General features: G+C 46.8%; 8 protein-coding genes across 8 annotated transcripts; 5 read left to right on the forward strand and 3 right to left on the reverse strand.

The window, feature by feature from the left end:
- Window positions 1–1291: 1291 nt before the first annotated feature.
- N7478_012021 (uncharacterized protein) lies at window positions 1292–2134 on the forward strand (the record flags this gene model as incomplete). The annotated part of the gene is made up of 1 exon (XM_056928235.1): window positions 1292–2134. The coding sequence occupies one exon, from the start codon at window positions 1292–1294 to the stop codon at window positions 2132–2134; it is 843 nt and encodes a 280-aa protein (XP_056773962.1).
- Window positions 2135–5268: 3134 nt separating this feature from the next.
- On the reverse strand, window positions 5269–6315 carry N7478_012022 (uncharacterized protein; the record flags this gene model as incomplete). Its single annotated transcript, XM_056928236.1, has 1 exon — window positions 5269–6315. The coding sequence occupies one exon, from the start codon at window positions 6313–6315 to the stop codon at window positions 5269–5271; it is 1047 nt and encodes a 348-aa protein (XP_056773963.1).
- Window positions 6316–9220: 2905 nt separating this feature from the next.
- On the forward strand, window positions 9221–11376 carry N7478_012023 (uncharacterized protein; the record flags this gene model as incomplete). Its single annotated transcript, XM_056928237.1, has 4 exons — window positions 9221–10352; window positions 10408–10554; window positions 10604–10839; window positions 10918–11376. 4 exons carry the CDS (start codon window positions 9221–9223, stop codon window positions 11374–11376), a joined length of 1974 nt encoding a protein of 657 aa, XP_056773964.1.
- Window positions 11377–12342: 966 nt separating this feature from the next.
- Window positions 12343–13539, reverse strand: N7478_012024 (cytochrome and DOMON domain-containing protein; the record flags this gene model as incomplete). The annotated part of the gene is made up of 1 exon (XM_056928238.1): window positions 12343–13539. The coding sequence occupies one exon, from the start codon at window positions 13537–13539 to the stop codon at window positions 12343–12345; it is 1197 nt and encodes a 398-aa protein (XP_056773965.1).
- Window positions 13540–14271: 732 nt separating this feature from the next.
- On the forward strand, window positions 14272–15176 carry N7478_012025 (cupredoxin domain-containing protein; the record flags this gene model as incomplete). Its single annotated transcript, XM_056928239.1, has 4 exons — window positions 14272–14604; window positions 14653–14753; window positions 14813–15033; window positions 15157–15176. 4 exons carry the CDS (start codon window positions 14272–14274, stop codon window positions 15174–15176), a joined length of 675 nt encoding a protein of 224 aa, XP_056773966.1.
- Window positions 15177–15586: 410 nt separating this feature from the next.
- N7478_012026 (H-type lectin domain-containing protein) lies at window positions 15587–16392 on the reverse strand (the record flags this gene model as incomplete). The annotated part of the gene is made up of 2 exons (XM_056928240.1): window positions 15587–15750; window positions 16188–16392. The coding sequence occupies 2 exons, from the start codon at window positions 16390–16392 to the stop codon at window positions 15587–15589; spliced, it is 369 nt and encodes a 122-aa protein (XP_056773967.1).
- A 274-nt stretch (window positions 16393–16666) lies between these two features.
- N7478_012027 (uncharacterized protein) lies at window positions 16667–17069 on the forward strand (the record flags this gene model as incomplete). Its single annotated transcript, XM_056928241.1, has 3 exons — window positions 16667–16776; window positions 16803–16935; window positions 16968–17069. 3 exons carry the CDS (start codon window positions 16667–16669, stop codon window positions 17067–17069), a joined length of 345 nt encoding a protein of 114 aa, XP_056773968.1.
- Window positions 17070–17462: 393 nt separating this feature from the next.
- Window positions 17463–20733, forward strand: N7478_012028 (uncharacterized protein; the record flags this gene model as incomplete). Its single annotated transcript, XM_056928242.1, has 4 exons — window positions 17463–17744; window positions 17798–18065; window positions 18127–20279; window positions 20344–20733. The coding sequence occupies 4 exons, from the start codon at window positions 17463–17465 to the stop codon at window positions 20731–20733; spliced, it is 3093 nt and encodes a 1030-aa protein (XP_056773969.1).
- Window positions 20734–21617: the final 884 nt, after the last annotated feature.

The following is a 21617-nucleotide window of genomic DNA, read 5'->3' on the forward strand; positions in this document are numbered from 1 at the left end:
CTCTGTGGCCAGACACCATTTCCGGCCGCCATTCGGGCCTCATATTGATGTATATTAAATCCGCTGAAGAATAAGGGAATCTTGTGTTCTGCTGGCCGAATCAGCGTCCATAGATTGGTGGTCGGCTGTGATTGTCGAACCAGTGTATGTAATTCAGGGCAGGGGTTGATCCTTTGGCAAATGTCCCACTGTTTGGGAGTCCGGTATTGTGGTTAACGAGATCTCGAAGCCTTCGCCTATTCCTATTCCAGACGAATGCCATACTGTAGGCCACCAACAAACCCGGAAGCACAGGACCAATCAACATGTAGCAACCCACATTCCGTGTGTAGCGCAAATGCCAGAGATTATGAGGTTGCATCCCTGACAGATGTTAGATGCTTAGGACCGCAAGGCACACTGTCTATAGTACATGCAGACCCACATAGACTGTGAAGATGTATAGCAACTTTCACCGGCGTTGGGTCCAACTATTCAACTACAGCCGCCACCAACAGTGAGGGCTTGCAAAGGGCCAAATAGAGTTGTTCATAGTACGCCACCTATCTTATGCCGATTTTCCGGGTGTCAGCGGTATGATTTAGAAGAAACTGTGAATAATCGTTTTTGAACTTCCAATGATATTTCAACTCCTCTCGCTAGTGACTGGCGGGATATCATATCTTGGATACGACGACAAAGTTCTCGTTGTGGCCGGAGAGTTTTTGATATCAGCTCTGTTCTCACATGGTGCACGGAGAAAAAACCGCCTAGGGCAAATGAGCCAGCCAGTCTAGGCCAACACGAAGGGTGAATTCTCCAAGGGGAAAATGCCCCCAAGCCAAAGTAACTTCGCAACGATTAGACAGCAACTAGCCCAGGACGAGCAAACTGCCCATCGCTTAGAGCCTGTGTTTCGTGTTCAGTGAGACAAGAACGACACTGAGTGCTTGGCGTTCCCTCCATGCTTGGCATTCCCTCCGTGCTTTAGTCCTAACTGGACGGGGGCTAATGCGGGGAGCGACTAAGGATTAGGGGCAAATAATGAGAACAAGCAATACCTGGGACACAAAGAAATGGAAAATTAAATAGTTACGCCGAGAGGGCTTTCACTACGGCCACTCTCGATTTATCAGCAGTCATTAATAATAATAATAATAATATCCAACACAACTACTACCACAAACAAGCTCCACTCAGAAATCCCCCACGACACCACGTTGTGAGCAGAAGGACTGAGCTGAGAGGGGGTCCTAAAACAGGAGTCCCGGTGAAAATGACCCTCGTGTCCCTGCTCTCCGTGATGGCGACGATGGCTACGACTGTGATGGCGACGGCCCTCACCACGCCCTTCGTCCAGCCAAGCGGGTGTACCTCCGCTGTCGAGCTCACCACCATCACGAACAGCGCGCTGGGCACGCCTACAACCATCACAGTCCTGGCATCCGATGCTGCAGCCCCAGGAATTTCCTCCTGCCAGCCCTCCGGATGGAATTCAGGCGCCAAAGATGACGATCTGTTCACCTTCAGCCCCGCCGTCTGTCCGCAGGACTGGACGTATTACGAAATGTCATCGACAAAGCACTACTCCGCGGCATACTGCTGCGCCAGGTATGGTGATTCCGTTCCACTTCCATCTCTAACCCCCTCACCTATTTATCTACTCTCCCCCGTTACTGACCATGGCAGCGGTTTCACCTTCCGAGCTGAAGGGTACGCCCTGCCGACATCTGCTCTCAGCCCGGCGTGTGGGCGGACGATCAGTGCCGGGGAAACGACGATCACAGCCCCACTGGCATCGCGCACAGATGCCACAGGCACCTTCACAGAGGGAATGATCGTTCATCGCGCATGGCACGTCACATGGGCTGAGTCGGACACGGCGACCATGTCCCCCTCGTTGCCACCGTTGACGTCGGGCAAGTACCTCGCCAGCTGGGAGCCCGGACAGGTGATCCCTGACGGGGCATATGACCGGCACAACGGGCATAATAGCGGGGTCTCAGGATGGAGCTCGGTGCTGTATTTCGCGGCAATCGGCGTCCCGCTTGTTGCGGTGGCTATTCTGGCTTGTGGGGCATGGCTTTGTATCCGGAGGCGCAGGAAGCGTCGTGCTGGACAGGCCGCAGGGAATATGGAGCTCCGGCCAAAATGATTTGCATCTGGAAATGGTGGGCCGGCCGGCTGGTTTTGTGGAAGGATCTTTGGATCAGGTAGGTCCTTGCGGATGGGTTGGTGAGGATGGAAATCATGGAGGGTGATTTTGATTTGTATAGGTCCGTTTGATTTCTCTCTTTATCATTCAGTAATACTAGTAACATCCGGCCCTTACCTCGCCTAGAAATGTATTTCAACGATCCTGGTCTATTTACTAGGTTGGGTTTTAAGATCTGCCGCATCTTTATAAAGTTTCGTCCATCGATAAAAATAAAAGCAACCGGGTGAGTTATATCGAGAGTAATTCGAAAGGTATCATTCAAGGTGATGGAGGTGGGGGACCTTCGTAAAAAGTTGCTTGATAGATGAACAGTTCATTGAAGTATAAATGACTCTTTGCTGGCAGTAAACGATTTATATTCTTACATTTTCGTTCAACAAGCCGAGAAATCACTTTCAATCTACCGCATCAACACTGTTTTCTTTTTTTTAAGATTTCTTTTCATAGCCGGGAATTCAGCGGTGCAGCGTGCAGTTTTATATTAGGGTGATAGATAAAGTAAAGAAACCTTACCTTACTTTAAACTATATTGTGAGCCGATGTCTTTCATTTAGTGTCTGGCCCTGTGATTGGTCCGCTCTCCATGACAGATAAATTTAGGAAGGATCACATGCAGACTCAGTCTCGTTCTATATTGATAGTTGACAAACTGGAGGAGTGGTATCTTACCACTAGGCCCCTTCGGGATAAGATTCTTCATCGTTCGATTGATTAATAGTTATGTCTCTGTAAGATGACAGGATAATATAGTGAGAAAGCAATCATGCGGGTTATAGTCTTGTCTTAAATATAACTATCGGAATAGGTCTGACCTATATTAGTCACACAAGCAAAAGAAGAAAGGAGACTTCTCCCGATTAGATTGATATACAGCTGTAAGTTTACCAAAATTAGTGGATCAACAACCGATCCTTTATCCCTATCATACCAAACGCTTAATATAGCTTGTCATATGGACAGAATAAGGGTCTCAATTAAAGCAAGGGAGACAGATCCACATTCTGCCTAACACGTCAAGTGAGGAATCAGCACGGTCTGGAATGGTCCGACATCCTCGCACTCCTCAAGAGAAATGGCCTCAGCACTGTCATGATCGAAGGGGGCGGCGAGGTAATCGATTCTTTATTCCAGCCGCAGTACCTCTCCAGCATTGACTCAGTCATCGTCGCTATTGCTCCGACGTGGCTCGGCCAGGGCGGCGTCTTCGTTTCCTCAAGGTGACGTTTCAACGACGCTGGAATGGCCATCGCCGCAGTGCGATTGATGAGTGCGAAGTGGTACCCATTCGGCGAGGACGTTGTTCTCTGTGTGGAGGTGAAGCTCTGAGGGGAAGCAAATGAAACAGCAAAAATAGATTGTATTAGTTTGTATCTAGCCAGGCTATCTATTATATTGGCCGCTACAAATTTAACGTGCCCCCTTAAGTCTTCTACATTATATCCTTGCTCCGTCCCAGCAAGAGGCAAACTTGGTCTCACAATTTGCTTGGGCACGGAAACATGAATAGTGGCCATATCTTTCAGTCAAGCTGCTATATTATTCAAGCCATGGTAGAGTCTTTCGGCACGCCGTGTGCCGCCCCCTCCCCCCGAAGCCAGTTTTAAGCTCTCTGATAGAAAAGTTTGTTTCCTTGGTGATCGACAATCTGAACGCAACTTGTTGAATGCTCGGATCGAGAGACACTCAAACACGATTTATCAATTACCACGACGCCGAAACTCGAGACTCCAAACTTTGAGTGCTCATAAATGTCGGGATGAATCCATAGCAGAAAGCCCATTGATGATGCCAAGACCGTCTTCCTAATTCTCTCGAAGAGAATCATCCGGTCTACAGCACCAGTTCCTAACAGACTGCCGTCGAGAAGCAACAAAACGGGCAGCTCCCACGTTGGCAGCTGGTGACGAATACCTAGATTCCATATATTCTATGAACATTGAGATTGGCTCACGCTGAACCCAACCAATTTGGCTGCCAGAGAGCCTGGTAACGTACTCTGCCTGCGAGCCATGGTACCGTTCTTCTCTTTTCGCACCTCAAACCTTCAATGTTAGTGAACTCAATGCGAAATTAGACAGTAATAGACAACCGGTGCGACGCAAGTTCGCCAGAAATGACAGTGGTAAGAAATAGGATGAAAAAATAGAGAATTGCTCTGCCTGTCACTTCAGCCAATATGTCATTCCCACAAGACAACAATTTTTTTATCGTTGTAAGCTTTTTCAATCAGAGGCTTCAATGCTAGGGATGTGTTTATAAGTCATGGTAGAATCTCTCACATGCACATGTGCCCAGTCCCTGAATCTAGAAACAAAGCATAGTAAAAAGTATGTACTTCTAAAATGCGCAAGGTCATTCCCTCGCGGCTGAGCACTGCCACGTGGACAGCAGAAACTAGGCTCTAGATCTTCATGCTACCGAGCAACAGATCCAATTTATGTGAATACCCTTCTAGCCTTACATCCTGCTCGAGTCGGCCCATTGGTATGTTGACTTAGTCCCAGGGCTGTTCGTATCGGCGAGCTATACCGGAATGCTTCTGTATATAAGAAGGCTAGCATTACTAGAGGGATTTCTCAGGGCAAAGAGCATATATCAAACAGCACATATCCCCACTCGAATAAGTTGGAACCTAGAGCCCTACCTACCCCGCAGCGCCCGCTGAAAGCCGGGCTGCTTCCGGTTGGTCCCAAAGTGGGGAAAGGAGGCTCCGATTGGACCCCACCAGCAGCTCATACTAAAACTTATTTTAGCCACTTTAAATGTTGCCCATGAAAGAAAAATCCAAAATAAGCCGAAGATTCCCCCCAAAAATCATAGCAAGTCTTGCCTTTGACGGCCTTTTACTCATTCTTCCATCTTACCCCCTCTTGCTCTTTAGTAATCAATCTTAGGGATGAATCGATTAATACAATATGATAAGAAATTAGGTGGAGCGGGGTGGAAAGAGAAGCATAGTTGATTACAAGGTCAAATGAGACCAGAACTCTATGTAAAGCGCTAAGCCTGGCAGTTTGTTCTGTGGGAGTGGTGGTGCCCAGTTCTAGTACTGTCCATCAGATAGGGTATGTCTAAGCTTTAGCTGCCCCCGCCTCGTTCTCTCGGGCTAGGACTTCCCGGTCTCTTCTCTTCTTTTTCTCATGTGAAATGGCCAGGACCATATTAGTTAAGAATATTGTAACGAACAAGATTCCCAGAAAACACACAACTGCTGCCACGGTGACAATCGAGAAGACCACAAAGCCGTAAGAAGCCCGCTGAAAGGCGTGGCTCGTGCTCAGTGGCGAGACAGTAGTTCCAACCTGCATCGCTGCGAGCACGAGGGAGAAATATACCAATACGATGAGTATCCAGGCAAAATTCCTCTGGAAGAATACTGTATAGCGGTTGTAGCCGTACAAATAGCCGCGAATGAAATGCGTGAAGAAGAACCGGATCCTGTATATGGAATTGATCCTTCCTAGTCGTAGCTCGCCAAAGTGGTAGCGTTTATTGACCTGGTTGAGCGTATTTGCATCGATCTGTGAGAGAAATTCCGCAACGAAACTCTTCCACCAGATCCACGTTATCTCACGCGGGAGGAGATCTAGCTTGTGAGCATATTTCAAGTCGAGAGGAGAGCAGATCAACCAAACATAGGAGAGCAGGATTCCACAAGCAGATTTATGAAGCTCCTCCGATTCGCAGAGATATTTGTCCCAGAACATGAAATCTAGCATATAATCCGGGAGCGGCTTAACGAAGACCTTGTTTGAGAACTTGAGGAGGTGAAGGTCCGCTTGCTCTGTCAGGAGGAATTCGCAACCCATCATCTTCTGTCGGTGTATTGGCCTGGCATTTAAAGGTCTCCCGGCCATCCAAAGATGCCCATGTATCCTGTTGAGCCGGCTGTGGTCCAAATCCCGCTTCAGATACGTCTCTATATCCTCTGCGACCAAAAAGACTTGGTGATCCTTATCTCGAGAAATAGTCGGTAAGTTCACCAGCAAAAGAGAAGAGGAAGCAGCTTTGGGTGTGCTTTTTAACTGCGGTTGGATACCACTGGCGGGCGGTAATTTGTGGTCACTTGCATTGAAGTCTTGACGGACACTCCCAGCGGGATCCGCTGCTAGTGTCATGGGGCTATTTCGGATCGATTCTTGGGGAACATCGCCAGTAGGATTACTTGGCGGTAGCAGGGGCCCATGAGCAGTAGTATCTTGACGGGCATAGCCAGAGAGATTGATTGGTGTCGGTACTCGCAAGGAAAAGGGAGGCCTCAATAGCTTTTTCTGCGCGGTATCAGCGGGGTTTGCAAGTCTAACGCAACGGAAACAGCCCTAAAAGCTAAAGACGGCTGACTCCGAGAAGTTTACCTTATTTTCCACCATCTTATTACTCTCTTGAAATGAGACAAAGTGTTCGACAAAGATTGAAGTTAAAGAGGTAAATTAGAAATAACAGGAGTCTTCAAAGACTTGTAGACCCTCGGGTTTTGTTGCTAGTTGTGGCAGAAAGGGGGGAGGTAAGCAAGAGCGCCAACTGTGAACTTCCGTGCTGCTAGCCGTTCAAGTCGGACATTAAAGTTCTATCAACACGGATCGTGCCTTGAAACCCTTGTCTATGTTGGAAAAGAGGTTTGATGCAATAACCTGATAGATTGATTATACGTCACAATCCAGCTCACAGTTAACGTCTGTGTCGGCGGCTGAGGCTGGAACAGACGGAGAGAGACGGCGATACGACTATTTGGGACTAAAAGAAAGGAAAAGACCGAAGAACTGAAAAAAGGCCACTGAGTGAATGATTCGGGGAAGAGATGAGAAGAACGATCGAGAGAGAGAGCTATCTAATGAGCTGATGCCTTAAGCACCAGGAGTCACGTGACTCCCGACCCCTGACAGAATGTGAGTGTTGCATGCTGCAAATTCTCGGTCGGCAATCGTTCCTTACTACTTGCTGATGCCAACCAATCTCATTATGTATGGTTTGGCCCATATCAAAACAGATCTACAGGCGTGCGATAGTCCTCGGCGTCAACTGTGAATATCACTGCATTTGATGCGGTTTGCTCATGTATCTGCAGTTTGACGGGTGTTGTCACACCTGGAAACTGGAAGATCATAGAATCTCGGGTTTCTATTACGTGGCATCCTTCTCAGAATTGTCTATAAAGATCGTAGAGCCCTCCCTCCTTATGGGGGCGGATTCCAGTTCAATATATGTGCTTTATGGCTTCATATTTTCTACATGCTTATATTCTTCTATATCATTGATATCCATAACTTGTAACAAGGAGCAATTTCTCGGTACGATGGATTGAACTTTGAGCGGTTCTGCTGTGTAATCTAGTGTAATCCCAGTATGTGGGCCCAATTCTCTGGAGATGATGGCGCAGCACTCTTTTCTGGTGTTCGCCACTTATCCCCCCCCCCGCCAGCAAGAGCTCTCGTTGCCAAGGTGGCTATGGCGATAGGCTGATAGCCTTGGGTCATTTGACCACCACGTAACCAAAAAGACACTCGAATGAAATCATCTAAATATCGGATCAGCCGCAGTGTTAGGGTCTCTTTGCACGGGACACATTCCGGGATTGCTTCGCCTCATACTACATCCCGATCGACCAAACTCGCCGCTATCCTTCACCAGTGAACCCCAAGTCCAGGCTCTCAGCCTAAACAGCCTTGGAAGTGAGCGGGTCAGCCGCGGTCATTGAGTGCGGGGCATGCGAAGAGAGGGGCCATGAACTTTAGTGAAGTGGGTCCACGGCGGGTAGAGTGTTTTGGCATCTTACATCTACACTCAGCTGAGGGGTGTATAGTGGCGCGCCAAATGTCTGCGACCACCCCTACTGACCTCCCTTTTCTGCCATACTAATTCTGCCGGATTAAAACTTACGAAAGTATCAAATTCCTAACTAATATTTTGTATACCACCTATAGGAGTCAATAATTGCTAGTACACTATGAGGCATAGTCTCTGAAAGATGTTCTAATATACGAAAATCAATATCTTGCCACGCAGCTTAAGCTGTATCAATCAAAATATTTAATATAGTATCGTTATTGGTCATATAAAGTAAATCAGGTCATAGTTTGTAGATTTTCTGCTTTAAAAGAGTCCAAAGGTTCTCAATTGGATTAAGATCTAGTGAAAATAGAGGCTAGACTATGACCTCCCGTCCAAGCTTATCACGAAGATAATCACGGATAATAATAGTAGTATAAGTTAGGGTAGACCTGTGCAGACCCATGGGCATGCCCATAACCCATAGGCACTCTGTCCATGGGCGGTTAGCTAGATTCCGGCCTATGGGCCGCCCATTGCACAGGTCTAGGGAGGCTGTGTATAGCTACATGGAAGAGGTCGGCCGGCATGTTTGCTTGGTTTGACCACTCTCGGATACAGACCAATCAGGTGATTGGTCCGAGAGCGGGACCCCTACATGTACGTAGCATAGCTCCCTCTCTCTTCTTCCCTCTTCCTCAACGTTGTTATTCGTTCTTCTTCGCGCCTCATTACAGAGGCAATGTACCGAACGGATACTAAGTTGATACCGATGTCGAAGTTGCGAGGTCGTGGAGTCATGTGATGGGGTCACATGACCCACAACCCCTCCGTTCTCCTGTATGATAACGTGTGGGAGTCTTCCTCCCTTCTTTCCCTTTTCCTCATCTTTGATACTTTAGTTCAATCGTACGAAAGTTCTTCTGTTTTCTGGATCTTACACCCAGGAGCTGATGACTTTGGAAATCGTTATTGTGCAATTCATGCCAGTTTCATGGTTGAAATAATAGTACTAAGCCTATTAGAGCAGCTTAATGTATGGAACGTGTTCTATTCTGGAACGGCCCTACCCGTAGTGAACCTACATGGAGGACCCCCTATGACTCCGTTTGTATATCTTTTATAAATCGTTGGCTTTAGTCTTCCTCTTCTATCCTCTTCAACCTTTTCATTATCCATTTTTGATATCTACTTACTTTTTTCTACACTACCTGTGGTACCCATAACCCTCACTCTTCATCTCTCACTTATCAAATCATGACTACTGTACCAGCAATTACGCGATCTGGTTCACGCGGCTCTGATCATGAGCTGTCATATGCATCTCCTCTGGTCATCCGAATGAAAGGTCATAATCCGGACAGAGAGTCTCTTGAGAGACACAACAGCAAGCGTCGAAGTGGAAGTCTTAATGACGAGGACGGTAAACTTGGGGATGATGGACGCAAGCGTCGCTCCGGTGGAAGTAGCGACGATGAGGGCCGATTGACCCACGACAACCTCCACAATGAGGATCTTCGCGTCGGGGGGCCATACTTGTGCTCCATTCCCACAGCGAGTATACCCGTCCCCACAAATCATCCTAAATTTCGGTTGACATGCCTTGAAACTGATGAAGGATGGGAACTCGCGATGAAAATCATTAAGATCACCGACAAGTACCATCTCAAACAAAAGGGTGTCAAGTTTTCTTTTATGGGGAGGAAGTCTTTTATCAACCCTGAGCCAGAGCCCTGTTTAACTCTGTACATCTTGGCAGAGAGGGAGATCGTGGATGACACCTGGCTGGAATGCGCTCGAGAGCTAAGGGCTCTCTTAATTGGCAATAACCTCTCTTCTTGTTCCGTGGAAATTGCCGATCCATTGGCGTTCATGCCAATGAATACGTATCCTGTTCTTCAGAGAGACAAAGTCTTCTGGAACTGGGAGCCTCTCCTGCAAGAACTCTTACGTCAACTGGACCTAACGGCAATTCGATTCATCGGTTGCTTCAGACGTGGGAGAAGCACCACGCTTCTGGAGTGTTCACCAACCCTCCTAATAGTGGTCGATCGCAGCCAGGACTGGAGGGAAACCCGAGAGAAAGTTGTTTCTATTCTGAAGAGGTGGCATCTCCAAATGCTGGCCGTTGAAATTGTTAAGGATAGGCGGGTGTATCAGGCGCGCACAGGGATCAGCACTGGCCTTCTCGAAGGAATTTTGAAGAATAATGGCCAAACTATGGCCACCGAGTCCATTGCGTCATCTCAAATCAAAGACGGTATTGGTACTCTGGGCTGTTTCCTGGATCTCAAAAGCCCAAAGTCTGACGACTGGAGGACCTTTGCGTTAACGTGCTGGCATGTCGTGGTACCCCCTTTTGATGGTCTCTCTCCCACGGATAAAGAACGTAAGTACTTTCCCCTTATCTTTCGATCCCTGGTATTACTGACTTGGCCACCAAGTAATCGCGAAGTGGAACAAAAATGGCGTCCTGCCAGGCCCCAACCACACGGATACTAAACGCCTGCTTGCCGTTGATCATCCCACCCGCCTCGCCTACAAAGAGGAGCTACCAGAGATGGAGGAGGCAATTACAACCACTGAATCTTGTGACCACTATCAGAGGTGGAAGGAGCATGATGCACTAGGAATACTCAGTGATCGCTATCGCGTTGCCTACGAAAAATGTCTTATCCAGCATCCAGAAGCAAAAGCATGACCTTCAGGCCTTCCGTGATTGTTTTCAAAATGGCCATCAACTACTTGGAGCTGTGTTTGCTGCCTCGAGCTTTAAACAAAAGGCCTGTGGCCTTACAAAAGATGTCAAAAGTCATCCTACCAGTCTTGACTGGGCCCTTGTTCGCGCAATGCCTAATCGCCAGCCATCCAACAAGGTATATAACTCAATTATTGCTACTATTTCATCTCCCCTCTTCGACTTACATCCACTAACTATCATTCTACTATTTTAGTTCGACGAAAGACCCGGTACTCTCCCCCTGAGGTTCGCCCCGAGTTCAATTTTACAAAGCCAAGAGATGCACGGGGCGACAGTTTCCATGCACGGTTATCGCTCTGGGAGAACAAATGTGGTTTACAATGGACTTAGTGTTGCCTACATTGAAGTCGAAATGGTCGAGGGAGTTATCACCACGGACATCACCCTTGAGTATTCCGTACAGGGCCTCAACCCCAATGGTGAGCCTTTCTCTGTGCGAGGGGATTCCGGCGCAATGGTCGAGTACAAAAAGAAAATACCGACCAGCAAAACACCGGCCATCACCGAGAGGTGGATTGTCGGTATGGTATTTTCGGGTTTGGAGAAAGAAAATATCACAAACATCACGCGAGCGGATATTTTGCTCGATGACATCAAGGAGAACACTGGCGCGGCAGATGTGAGGCTTTTCTCGCCAGTAGGGTTACTTTGAATTCGCCGGCTTATTCGATTTCTTTCTTTCTTTCTTTCTTCCTTCCTTGTGAGTTCTAGTTGAATTGCTTTCGAACGCGTTGGACATCGAGTTCTTCTGATTACATGGTTATGCGGCTTCCTTTGCAGGTTTAGTTCATTCGCTTTCCAATTAGTATTAATCTGCTTTTTGAATATTCTTATTAACTATATGATTCATGTGCCCATATAAAGATAGGTAGTGTCCGGCGGCAAAAATTCGATCATTGGTAATTTTGGATAATACAGTATACTGTAACCATATATTGAATTGCATATAAGCTTTTTGTTTTTTTTTAGTTAGGAGGAGTGGCGGTTCACAACGCAGTGGTGATGAACAACACGAGATATTTCTTGACCAACCCGCTTTAACCATTTGGTTTCCCATTCCGCAGTCTACTGATACTACTAAATACAATTCGCCAAGATAACAATTATCATACTCCCAGTCAAGCTTTATATTTACCAAAGCCGATGTATTTAGAATACCATGTGATACTGTTAACATAACAGTCTTCGAAACCCCTGGCAGCAACTGCCCAACATGTGTCGCCACCGGAGAGCAGGTAGCTCCAATCAAGGAATGTCCATTAGCTTAAACAAAACAACGTATATATTTCATTGGCATAGATCAAGTTGTTCTTTTTTTTGCTAAATACCAAGGACGACCAATGCGGATGTTTTGTATTGTGTGATCTAGACCTTCCCAGCGATCTTTTACATGGACCAATGCCTCACCGACTGTTGGGCCTTGAGCCCACTGACGTCATTCACCATAACCAAAACACCATTCACTTTCCTTTGAACTTGGGTTTGTCATTTCAGAGAAAGGTTGTGCCTCTCACGGTACTCTCATAGCTTTTTTCTTTTTTTTTTTGGAAATTCTGATACATCGAGTCGTCATATCTCAATATCCCTGTCACTAACCCAAAAAAGCGCCAAATCACTGCTATGAAGAGGATATTCTGCGCCTTCTAAGAGGCAAAAGCACGACGATTAAAACGTACCCAAGTCCGATGATTCCAGCGACCACACTATACGCAATAACTGCCCCAACAGGTGCAATCGATAGACCGATGCCTGTCATACGAAAGCCTAGACCAGCGTTGATAATTCCAAGAGCCATGAGACAGCGACCAAGCCATCGATGTAGGTAAGCAAACACACTCTTGCCACCAGTTTTGTGAAAATACCTGTGTTGAAGAAAGCCAACTGCGGGCTGAAAAAGCGTAAGACACGGGACAGTCACCATCCCAATAATTGGATGATATCTTTGTATGAAATCAAGGCTTCTTGCCATTGAAATACCAATTCCAAACCCAGCAATAGCCAGGGAGAGTGTAACAAGCTGGAACGCAGCATGGACATTGACAATATTTGTATATGGAACAATATGAAGCATCAGAGCAAATGAAGGAAAAAGAATGACAAAGACCAATATCATAATAATAGCATGGGCCTTCCTGAGCTTTTCAACAGACCCAGTGCTAACAGTCGAAATAGGATGTGCTGTACCCGAGGACTCCGTATTGTTCGAGGTTGTAAAAGGGTTATCAGATGTACCGCCGGTTGCCTGTTGAAGGTCTATGGCAGCAACCCCCTCTGAATCGTGTATATTGATAGATGCAGTTAAACTGTCCGTCTTGAGTGGGCTTCCGTATTTCACTGCCCAAACCCATGGACTCGATACGCTGCTCACATTTTCATTTCCACCGGACCACGCGATACAACTATCGCATCGGATATTTGCGGTCATAATTCCATTATTGATTCCACTGCCATTTAAGACTGATAACTGAGCTTTGGGGTTATGCAGTGGCATAACATGCTCCACGCCCAGTCGCGGAGAGACGGTAACATTATTGCCGTTGCTAGATGCATAGACAATAAATATATTCGCTCCTTGCATTCGAGATCCCTGGCCCCAAGCAAACCATTTAAGCTCGGATGTGGACTTCAGTTGGAAGAATATCGGCCCAGAGCCGGAGGACGCGGTGGCCTGGGGTATATTGACACTATAGCTGATTCCATTTTGCCCAGGAGGCACAAATGTTTGTAACTGGGCAAGGGTGGAAATGGATGTAAAAAGCCAGAAATAGGCACAATTCCTCGCCCTCGAGGTAATGCTCGGGTTTGATTTTGCCATCAAGAAAAAGATGCAAGATATTCTCACCTGTGAAATCTTGGCAAATGTGTCCTGCATGATATCCACGCTTCCGCCACAGTTATATCTGGACGGGCATCACAATCTTTATCGCCATACCTAAAGCAGCAACCATTCTGTATCTAGACCCGCCACGGGTACCAAAGCATTTGACTCGATGCAGGTGTCATGACCTGCTAAATGACAGTCAGTTTTCAGAATCTCGTGTTTAGACTTTCTTTGTGCCAAACCTTTGCAAAGCTGATCGCCATTGTCCCGTATCCCCGGAATGATTCAACTTAGTCAGCTCCCCGCATTTCGGATGACAAGCCACAGTACACTATGTCAAACTTATATCTTGAATGACCGGCTGATCTAAGACGAGTTTGGTGAGTTTGGTAGAAAAAGGCCATATCCCGTCTTTTTGTGGTTGATCCAACAGGACGATGATTCCCATTTTCTATTTTGAGTAATCCGTTTGTCTAGGCCTTCGTATTGAATGTAATCATGGTTTGAGGGGAGAGTAAGTGTCATAAGCCTTTCTTATGCTGATACTTTCATGGCTGTAAGCTAAAGCTTCCAAAAATTCACTGTAGGTATCGGGGGACCGTATACCCGTATAGCGTAGCTCAAAGCACATAAAGGGAACCCCCTCTTGGTTCCATTCTTCAGAATGGAACTTTCGCCTTTCTTACAAATCCTTGCCGCCATATTTGTTCCTCAAATTAAATATCAATGATGATGATACTGTCTTTGTGTACTTTCACCTTTTTGTTCCTCCCTCTCGTTGGTGCCCAGTACGGAGGAGGTTCTAGCGATACTACTACGACCACTGCAAGCTCAAAAACTACGCGTTCAACTTCAAGTGCCACCCAATCTGTTGATGTTGGTGAAGATGGCTTTACCTTCAATCCCGACACTATCCACGTCCCTTCGGGTGGCGTAGTCGAATTCCATTTCTATCCAGGCGACCACTCTGTTGCCCAGGCCGCTTTTGATAATCCATGCCATTCCAAGAGCGACACTAGCTTCTTTAGCGGATTTATGGCCTCTGCCCATGATGGATCGGTAATTTCATGATCATTTCTTCTAGTAGTATAACTTCTGACATGTTAGCCTGTCTGGTCGTTGACCGTTAATGATACAAAACCGATCTGGTTCTACTGCGGCCAAGTTGGACATTGTCAAGCCGGCATGGTCGGTGTGATTAACCCGTCGTAAGTATGACCTAAGCTCATCGCATTAGAAGCACGTACTGATTTCCCATCAATGTTAGTGGATCGGATACGCTTGATGCATTCAAGTCGGCAGCTTCGAGCGCAAAGGGTCTGAGTGTGCCAACCACGGCTCAAGGTGGCATTCTCGGTACGCCAAGTGCTGGTCAGTCGACCGCGACTCCCAGCAGCAAGACTGCTACAAGCGGTTCAGCCACTACTAGCAGTTCGGTTGCCACCAGCAGTTCGGTTGCTACCAGCAGTTCGGTTGCTACTAGCAGCAGTACGTCTACTGCTAGCGGGACACAAACCAGCCCAGGTAGCTCCAGCCCTAGCGCCACGAATATAGCAGAAAGTTTGCACGTTTCAACGGATCTAAGTCTCTTGTTCATTCTTACCTTAACAGTGGCTATGTTCCTGATGTAGGTCGAGATCCATCGTCATTGAGGTGCTGGGATTGATGAAAGTCGGCTAAGGAGGAATCTCATGCACAAAGAAAATGAAAAATGCCCCCTCCTGATAATCCCATTGTTGACTTTTGGTTTGCAATAATCTATGGTTTTTTGGATGCAGAAATGGGCTTTTCTTGAGGTCAATTCTACGTATTACCAGTACCACTTCATTTCAAACCCTAATATTTTTCTTGGTACATCTGTCAAAATATTGTTCTTTGCTATCTAATGACTACTTATTTAATAAAGCTGAAATATTGGGTTTGTAACACGGATGTTAGTTATCTTCTTAGAAAATTGACAAATATTGATCATAAGTTGGTCTTCAACCCCCACCCAAAAGATTCAGCTATGCTGCTCGTTGATGACTAGACATACTTGGAGCTAAGACAATGCAGAGTTATCACACGCAAAGTAGCTCGCCCCAGACTGATACATCTCCGAATCAAACACATCCAGATCCCACTTGAACCCAGTCTGCGTGACATCAGGTGTCTCCAGTCTCAGCCGCAGATTATAATCACTGTTGTAGTCGAGTTCATCCAGACCTACAAATAAGCTTGGGGGGTTACTGAACTGCGAGTTAAAGGCGACAATTGACGAATTCTTCTGCTACGTATTCTGCCAATCGTGAATATCCGCGGTGGAAAACCGACCGCTATCGACACCAGGTATACCATCCGGGTAGGCAATCCAGGTGGTGCTAGCTCCGTACAATACACTATCATACCACAACTTAATGGTAATCTGAAAGCCGATGTGTGTAATATTAGACGGAATCACCTTGAGACGCATTCTTCCCCTTCTTCAAATCAAAATACGTGAGGAAGCAGACCACCTTCGGCGCAGAGGGGAAGGGATTAGAGAACTGGATATATTTCGAGTTGTCGTGCTGGGGACTTCGCCAGTCGCGGATTTCGTTCGTATCGAAGATGCCGGACTGGAGGAATGGCAGCTTCTGAGTTTTTTTCAACCCAACTCATACCGGCAGAGTAGAGCTTCGTGTCGAACCAGGTCCAGATTTTGGCGGTAAATTCATTGGCTTGGGGGTTGGCGACTTCGGCTCTGATGCGGATGTTGTAGTCCTTGTCTATGTCGAGACATGTCAATCTGATGGGGAGTTCTAGCTGCGTGTAGTGGTAATTCTGGAGCTGGAAGGTCTTCTGGTACTCTTTGAAAGATTTCGTCATTAATAATGAGTTTGATCAGGTTATTGTCATTCTGCATACTCCGTTGTTACACAAGATGAGTACAGTAGGGAGATCGCGAGATTTTCAGCTGAGCCAGTTGAATTATAGCACTCCAAGGTGATCAAGATGATCAGTCACACAAGATGAGGGGAAAGTGGAGAGTTGGGAAGCTTTCAGCTAAGCCACTAGTAAGTGACGGTTCGGTGCAGATATATGAAAACTTAAACATTTCTAAATTACTGTGTTTCATTGGATTAGTTAGTAGTTCCTCATAATGTGTAACCTCAATTTCGTAAAATGCGGTGAACAGGCGGGGATAATACGAACCTATCTGATGACGATCGTCCCGTTCCGACTTAACTTCGCACTTGGCATTGCGGAAGAGTAAGCGGCTAACCAATCAATTCCAGGATTCTCGAGACACCTCAAGAGGATTCCCAGGAGCAAACCCGAGGGTTAAGTAAGGCTCCTAGAGGCAGAATACTCAGTGATCAAGATGTTGATCAAGGGCACGGTGTCCTCAGGCCAGAAAATATCCAGTTCGTATGTGGCGTGGCTGAGCTTTGCAATCACAGAGTACTCTGTACCCCAATATTGAGATTACTGCACTACTTACCCCACTTCGTCTTCGAAGGCTGGCTTTTCACCGCAAGTTGGTATCAGGGACCGTCGGCTGATTTTCCCAAGTGATGCTCGTGAATGTGATTTGAAAATAGTATTGCCACCCGAAAGTTTGTCTAGACCAAATATGGCAATGAGCTCCAGGTCTTCTAGTTCGTTGCATCTGCAGCTGTGGAAATTTATTCGTGACCTTTGATGTATACGTGTCCGTTCGAGGTTGGATGTAATTGCTCTATCATCCTGCGAGAACTTCCTGCTGTGTAACCTGAGATGCATTAGGTTCTATAGTTCTGCAGGTGTCTCCATTACACGTACTACCATGGGCCAAGTCATAGACGCACGATGAGAGACATGCTAGCGGGGATGAACAGAGCTCTTAAAGACTTATAATCTCTCTCGACCAGATTCGTGAAATTAAGGCGTCCTTTTTTTATCGGTTATATCTAAAAATGGGGCAATTCAAGATTGACCGTACACCACTGCGAATCCTCGATTCAATCGCTGCCAACAATCCGGATGCACTGTACTGTATCCAACCTGTCTCTTCTGACATTTCTGAAGGATGGGTAAGAGTCAATTTCAAAGCCCTCGTGAATGCGATTAATCGCACAGCGATATGGATTCAAGAGAATGTTACATCCTCGGATGAGCCCGAGACCATCGCATATGTCGGTGCCAACGACATCCGCTATATAGCATTTATCTTTGCCTGCATGAGGCTGAGGCATGTTGTAAGAAGCGACTTTTCTCCTCAAAAAGATTGACCTACTAAAGAAGTCCTAAGGCCCTTCTTCTTTCCACAAGGAACTCGGAGCAAGCATCACGACACATTCTAGCAGCAACGAATTCCACCAAGCTCGCGTACAGCTCAGAGAGAAGCCGACAAATAGAAGAGTTGAAAGTAGCAGACCCCTCGTTGGAAACTGTACAGACTCCCGCTCTCTGGGAGTTGTTCGATCTCGATGGGGAAACCCCTGCCCCCGTGGTGAAGGAGCCGGTCGAAGATGCAGAGGATCGCATAGCGATTTACATCCATAGTTCAGGAACTACAGGTAACTCCTATACAAGATCAGATAATCGAAGTAATGAAGTAACACGATCTCCGACTTATAGGAATGCCCAAGCCGGTCCCGATGACAAATGGCTATCTCCAGGCAATTGGAGATGTCGGGACAGTCCCATTGCCAGAGGGAAGAGGCTGCAGTTACGCTCCTGCAAATAGCCCAGGGAAGTTGCTCTTCACTATGAGTCCTTTCTTCCATTTGATGGGCATCCTCAGCATCATGATACCCCTTTCATACCAGAACGCTTTCGTTCTGGGGCCGGAGAGGCCGCTCACAGATGAATTGTTTGACCAAATTGTCAAGGACACTGAGCCCAAGATAGCCATCATTGCTTCATCTCTCATAGAGGACTTATGCAAGTCAGAGCTCGGATATAACAGTCTATGCAAGTTTGATTATATTACTTTTGGAGGCTCACCGCTGGTAACGCATGTAGGAGACCGTCTCGCAGAGGGAGTGACGATCCAGTCGGTCCTGGGAACAAGTGAATGCAGCATCATCCCAGCGCTTCTTCCGGAAGATAAGAAAGATTGGGCTTATCTCGAGTTCAACCCCAATGCCGGCTTGGAAATGCACAACGTTGGTGACGGACTATATGAGCTCGTCGTCCAACGAGGAGACAGCAGAGAGGGTAAGGCCGTTTTCCATACTTATCCAGACAAGACAGAGTACCACACTGGCGACTTATTCGCGTCTCATCCCACCAAGGATGGATTGTGGCTTTACGTGGGCCGTCAAGATGATCTCATTGTCCTCAGCAATGGAGAGAAGTTCAATCCCAATTCGATGGAGGAGACCATTGCAAGCCACCCACTCGTGAATCACGTTTTGGTAGTTGGACAAGGACGTTTCCAAACTGCTGCCATTATCGAACCAGACTGGTCTGTATGGAGCGGAGAACCAAACTCTTTGATCGATGAGATTTGGCCTTTGGCGCAGAAGGCTAATAGAACTGCTCCTGCGTATGCCCAGCTTATGAAAGAGCGTGTCGCGATTGCGTCCCAGTTGAAGCCATTCCCACTGACTCCCAAGGGTACGATCAAACGTCGTGTTGCTACAAGTGACTATGCCACAGAGATAGATTCAATTTATGAGGCTGGAGATCAAATCAATGTGGATCAACTTCCTAAGGATGCTTCTCGATCGGACGTCGCGACATATGTAACTCAGGTCCTGTTGGATATCTTGGATACACCTACGGTTGATGAGAATGCCGATATATTTGCCCTGGGCGTCGACTCCCTGCAAACTCTCCGATTGGGTCAAATTCTCCAGGCCTCACTGCGCTCTGCTCGACCGGATTTGGAGACAGCCTTTGGGAATTCACAGCTTTACTCCCGCCCAACCATTGTCCAACTCACAGGATATGTATATGACCTTCTACAAGGGAAAGACTCTGGGGCTGTAGAAGAGATTGTAGAAAGTGACGAGGATCGCGAAGTTAGAATTGCTGGACTCGTTGGGAAATACTCCGACGATGTTGGCGAAAGTCACAGTGTCATTCTCACGGGCTCGACTGGTTCCCTGGGTGCTTATCTTTTGCACGAGCTTCTGCGCGACCTCAGTGTCTCTAAGATCTACTGCCTCAATCGGTCTAATGATGCCGCGCCGAGACAGCTGCAGAGCCTGCGTGAGAAGGGTCTAGTAGGATTCAACAAGTTTCCACGCCGGGTTGAATTTCTCCAGGCAAATTTCGGCGATGAAAGACTTGGGCTTGATGAGACAAAATACGAAGAGCTCCTGGAAAGTGTCGATACCATCATTCATAATGCCTGGAAAGTCAACTTTAACCACCGAGTTGAAGCCTTCGAGCAACCTCATATTGAGGGTGTGCGTCGTCTCGTCGATTTCAGTATTGCCAGTGAAAAACAGGCTCATATCCATTTTATTTCATCCATTTCCACAATCGAGGGCTATAGTCAAGGGCCTTCTATCCCTGAAATCATTTTCACTGACCCTAGCTCGGTCCTTCGCCAGGGGTATGGTGAATCAAAGCATGTTTCCGAGCGAATCTGTGCAGCTGCTTCAGCTAAATGTGGTATCCCCACCAGTATTCACCGTGTTGGTCAAATTGGAGGACCAACAACGGAGAAGGGAATGTGGAATAAGCAAGAATGGGTGCCATCCTTGGTTGCGACCTCAAAGACGATCAAGCAAATTCCGAGTTCTCTTGGTTCAGTTTCTGTACAATGGGTTCCAGTGGTATGTTGCTAATTTTATGATCCATTCTATTTTGCATAACTCTATCTAAGAGGCCTTCTCCTAGGATGTTACGGCCAAAGCCATCGCAGATATTGTCCGCAGCCGACGCGTTACCCAGGAAGATGAGCCATGTGCAGCTTTCCACATTGTGAACCCCAGGAAAACCGAATGGGAAGATCTGATTCCAGCCGTCACCAAGTACTTTGATGTCGAGCCAGTTGATGTTCATACATGGGTAAAGACTCTCGAGGGCTTTACCAGCCCCACGGAAAGCGATCTTAAAGATAAGCCTGCTCTGAAGATCCTCGATTTCTTCAAGGCCATCACATATAGTGATGAAGCCGGTCCATCTACCGAGACAACCAAGACTGAGGTTGCGAGTAAGACCTTGAGGAACTTGAAGGAGATCGATGCGCCTCTGTTCGAGAACTGGATGAAGCAGTGGGATTTCTGAATAGCTCGTACATGCAAGTAGCCTTGTGCTCCTGTCAAATAAATCCAATGCTTTTTGGATGTTAGGTTCAAAAGGCCTACTGATTTAAGACTGCGTACGTGGTGGTGGTTCTTTCGCGTAAAGGTTCGCTTCGTGGGGATAGGTGACATATTTCTGGAATAAACATCATTTTATATTCTCTATATGCTCATTTACTACTCCGTAGTCAGGTATATTCGAGACCTTCGAGTGATGATTTAATAAAGTATGTGACGCCCTTCCCCCTTGAACACCCAAGAGCATTCCGAAGAAAGCCCCAGCGTAGAGAATGCCTAGGGAAGAGAAGCGTCTTTACTCTCCAGGGCCGGGAACGGAAAGAAACCCATGAAGGCCGAAGCCATCGGGTAACCATCAGCAAGCCACATTGTGGAGCCCCAATGTATTTACATTTGGAAATGTAAACTGTAGATGGAGAAAGGAAATCAATTTGTTGGGGACGCGAAACGCGAGTTTTATGCGTGGGAGGTTTTTCCGCGCTAGAGCGAATTGGGCCATAGCGCCCCCGGAGAGGTCAATAACCCAGTTCCGGTCCGGATTGGGGATAGCGTCATTTCCATTGTCCTCGGGGTTTTACATACTACTTTCGATACAAAGTCACTTTAATGCACTGGCTTCATTCTTGGCTTGGCAGGAGGTTTCTTCACAAGATGACATCGCTCTCGGACCAAAGTAAAAAGAAGGAAACGGTTTCTTCGTCATGTTAGCTTTCAGGGTAACCGGATCCATGGAGATTGTGGTCGTTTGTGAGGTAAAAAGACAAGGAGGAGGAAAATATTTATACTGCACCATCTATTACTTATAACAATCTTTCGGTATTAGAGTAAGCAAGTCTCGATCTGGAGCTC

Source organism: Penicillium angulare, assembly GCF_028827245.1.
Source record: "Penicillium angulare strain IBT 27051 chromosome Unknown utg000009l_segment0_segment0, whole genome shotgun sequence".
Taxonomy (NCBI): Eukaryota; Fungi; Ascomycota; class Eurotiomycetes; order Eurotiales; family Aspergillaceae; genus Penicillium; species Penicillium angulare.